Below are 2657 nucleotides of genomic sequence, written 5' to 3' on the forward strand. Positions count from 1 at the left end.
AAGGCGCGAAATGCAGGGCTTAACAACGACCGCTTTGACTCTCTACCCGGGCTGTTCACCATCGCCGGTGGCGAGAAGGTCAAAACATCATCCCGTCGGTCCCACTGCATTCCGAGCGTCTTCCAGAGGTGGCTTCTATTGGAGGCGGATCTTACTTCATCCGGCACGGATGTCAACGCTTCAGGCTCGTTGCTAGCCCATTTATGCAAGTGGAAACCTCCCTTGGCCAACAGTCCTCGTAATTCGCCAGCCAACTCCCTTGCCTCCTCGATCGTGTCGCATGACGTGGCCAGATCATCCACATACATGTTTTCTAAGATCTCCGCGGCTGCTCGTGGTGCAGCGTCTTGGTGACGTCTCGCGTGCACCCTCACCGTGTTGATGGCCAGAAAAGGAGAGCATGTCAAACCAAAGCACACCCGCTGCAACCTGAGATGGCTAAGTTCACCCGACTTGTCCCTCCACAAAAAACGGCAAGCATCTCGATCTTGCTCTGCAATCCGCACCTGAAGGTACATCTTCTGAATGTCGGCTTGTAGGCCGACACGGTACCTTCTGAATCGCAGGAGGGCCTTGAGCAGGTCGATCTGCAAGTTCGGGCCGACTTCGAGTTGGCGGTTCAGGGATGTCTGTCCGTATTGCGCTGAACCATCGAAAACAACTCGGCACTTCTTCTCCTTACCCTCACCTTGGTATACAGCGTGGTGAGGTAAGTACCAAGTTCGACCTTCTGGACCGATCTCTGGAGCCCTTTCTGCCCAGCCGTTCTCCACGTATTGACGCATCGTCGCTGCATACTCCAGCCTTTCCTCTTCGCAGCGCGCCAGTCTGCGCTCGACGGCAAGCAAGCGACGTCTTGCTTGTGGAAAATTATTTGGCAGCGAGGGCCGACTTGGAAGCCATGGAAGATGGACCTCATATCGTTCGCCATCAAAAGAAAGCCCCTCCTCGAACCTTTGGAGCGCCTCCTGGTCTGGTGGAGCTGTTTGGTTGTCGGTGGCAATGCCAATGGCTTCTAGTTCCCAAAATCGCCGCAAGATCTGGTCGGCTGATTCTTCCACGTGAGTCAGGAGGGTAGTCACGGCAGTGGTTGGCCGTCTGTTGGTCTGTCCGCAGAGAATCCAGCCTAGCTGAGAGTGGATTGCTACAGGTCCACCCGCCGGGCCCCGGCGAACGTCACCGCCAACCAAATTAAAGTAGTGATCTAAACCAATGAGGACGTCGATAGTGAATGTCCGTTCTTCACACTGGTCGGCAACCGGAAGATTGGACAAGTGGGGCCACTCACTCAGCTTCACCGGCGCTTGTCGAATCTTTCCACAGATCTTGGGCAGGACTAGCGCATGTATAGGGTATCGAATCCTTGGCTGGGATGGATCGACCGCTCCCAGATGGAACTCAACCCGACGCATCCGTCGCTCTGTTCCTCCCTCATTGTCGACAGTTACCAGGCGGATCACTTCTTGCGGACCAGCAAGTCCTAGAGCGTCGGCCACATCCTTCCTAATGAAGGAGCTTTGGGAGCCTGGGTCGAGGAGGCATTGCACGAGCACGCATTGACCATCCTTGCCAAAGGCACGCGCACGCACGCTTTGGAGGCGGACCTGCTGAGCGCCACCGTTTGCGGTCAGCATGCAGCTCCGAGACATGGGTGCCTCGGCTGTCTGATCCTGGGGAGGCGACTGCGAACGGTGCAGAAGCCCGTGGTGACTACCCCCACATCCAGACACTGTGCACTTCCACCTTACCTTACAAGCCTTCGCCCGATGGCCACTTTGTAGACAACGGAAACACAACTTGTTCCTAGCTACCATGCGTGAGCGCATGTGGACGTCTGCCTGTAGGAACTCTTCGCAAGAGGCAATATCGTGGTCACCCTTACATATCGGGCAGCTGCTGTTGACAGCCGCGTGTAGGACAGTTGTGGCACCCCTTGCCGCCCGTTTCTCCGTTTGGCGAGTTCGCTGCCGCTCTTGACAACCTGGACCGGGATCTTGCTGCTTCGGGTCGTCCTGCTTGACGAGTCCTCTTCCGCCTGAAGAAGCAGCCGCTGCACGCTTCGCTGCCGCCCGGACCTGAGCGAAATTGAGAAACTCTGGCAAGTCCCCTTTCGTGCCTGAAACCGACTGCACGTGAACGTCCCATGCCAGACGAATCTCCTCAGGAAACTTTTCCGCAAGAAGCGGCAGGAAGGCTTCATTCGCCGTCATCTCGCCCGTTGCCGGATTCTTTCCCAGGGCGGTCAGGCATCGGAGATGTCGATTTATCTCGTCTACCAAAGCCTGTATGCTAGCTCCTGAGTCGCTACACGGTTTGGCGTTCCAAATTGCCTTCACATGTTCCCGTACGATGACATCTGTACGTCCGAAACGTTCTTGTAACAACTCCATGGCGTGTGAGTAGTTTGCGCTAGAGCGTGGCATCCCTTCAACCGCAGCCAGAGCTTCACCGGATAAACTGGACAGCAAGTACGAGAACTTCGAGGCGTCGTCCAAATCCGTCCGATTATGGACACATCCCTGAAAGCGGTCCCAGAACGCTGGGAATTCGAGCACTTCACCCGAAAACACTGGCATCTTCAGTTCTGGGAGCCTTTTCCTTTACATCTGTCTGCTGTCACTGCGGGGGCCAGATCGATGGAGCTAGCTGATCATCAG

General features: G+C 56.0%; 1 protein-coding gene across 1 annotated transcript; it reads right to left on the reverse strand.

Annotated features, from left to right (window-relative positions):
* Positions 1 to 46: 46 nt before the first annotated feature.
* On the reverse strand, positions 47 to 2576 carry Tsp_12950 (zinc knuckle protein; the record flags this gene model as incomplete). Its single annotated transcript, XM_003367510.1, has 2 exons — positions 1749 to 2576; positions 47 to 1682 (listed from the first exon to the last, which is right to left on the reverse strand). Coding segments are annotated over exons 1-2 (2464 nt in total), but the record flags the coding sequence as incomplete, so codon positions are not given.
* Positions 2577 to 2657: the final 81 nt, after the last annotated feature.

Source organism: Trichinella spiralis (genome assembly GCF_000181795.1).
Source record: "Trichinella spiralis strain ISS 195 chromosome Unknown Scfld4140, whole genome shotgun sequence".
NCBI classification, from domain to species: Eukaryota; Metazoa; Nematoda; class Enoplea; order Trichinellida; family Trichinellidae; genus Trichinella; species Trichinella spiralis.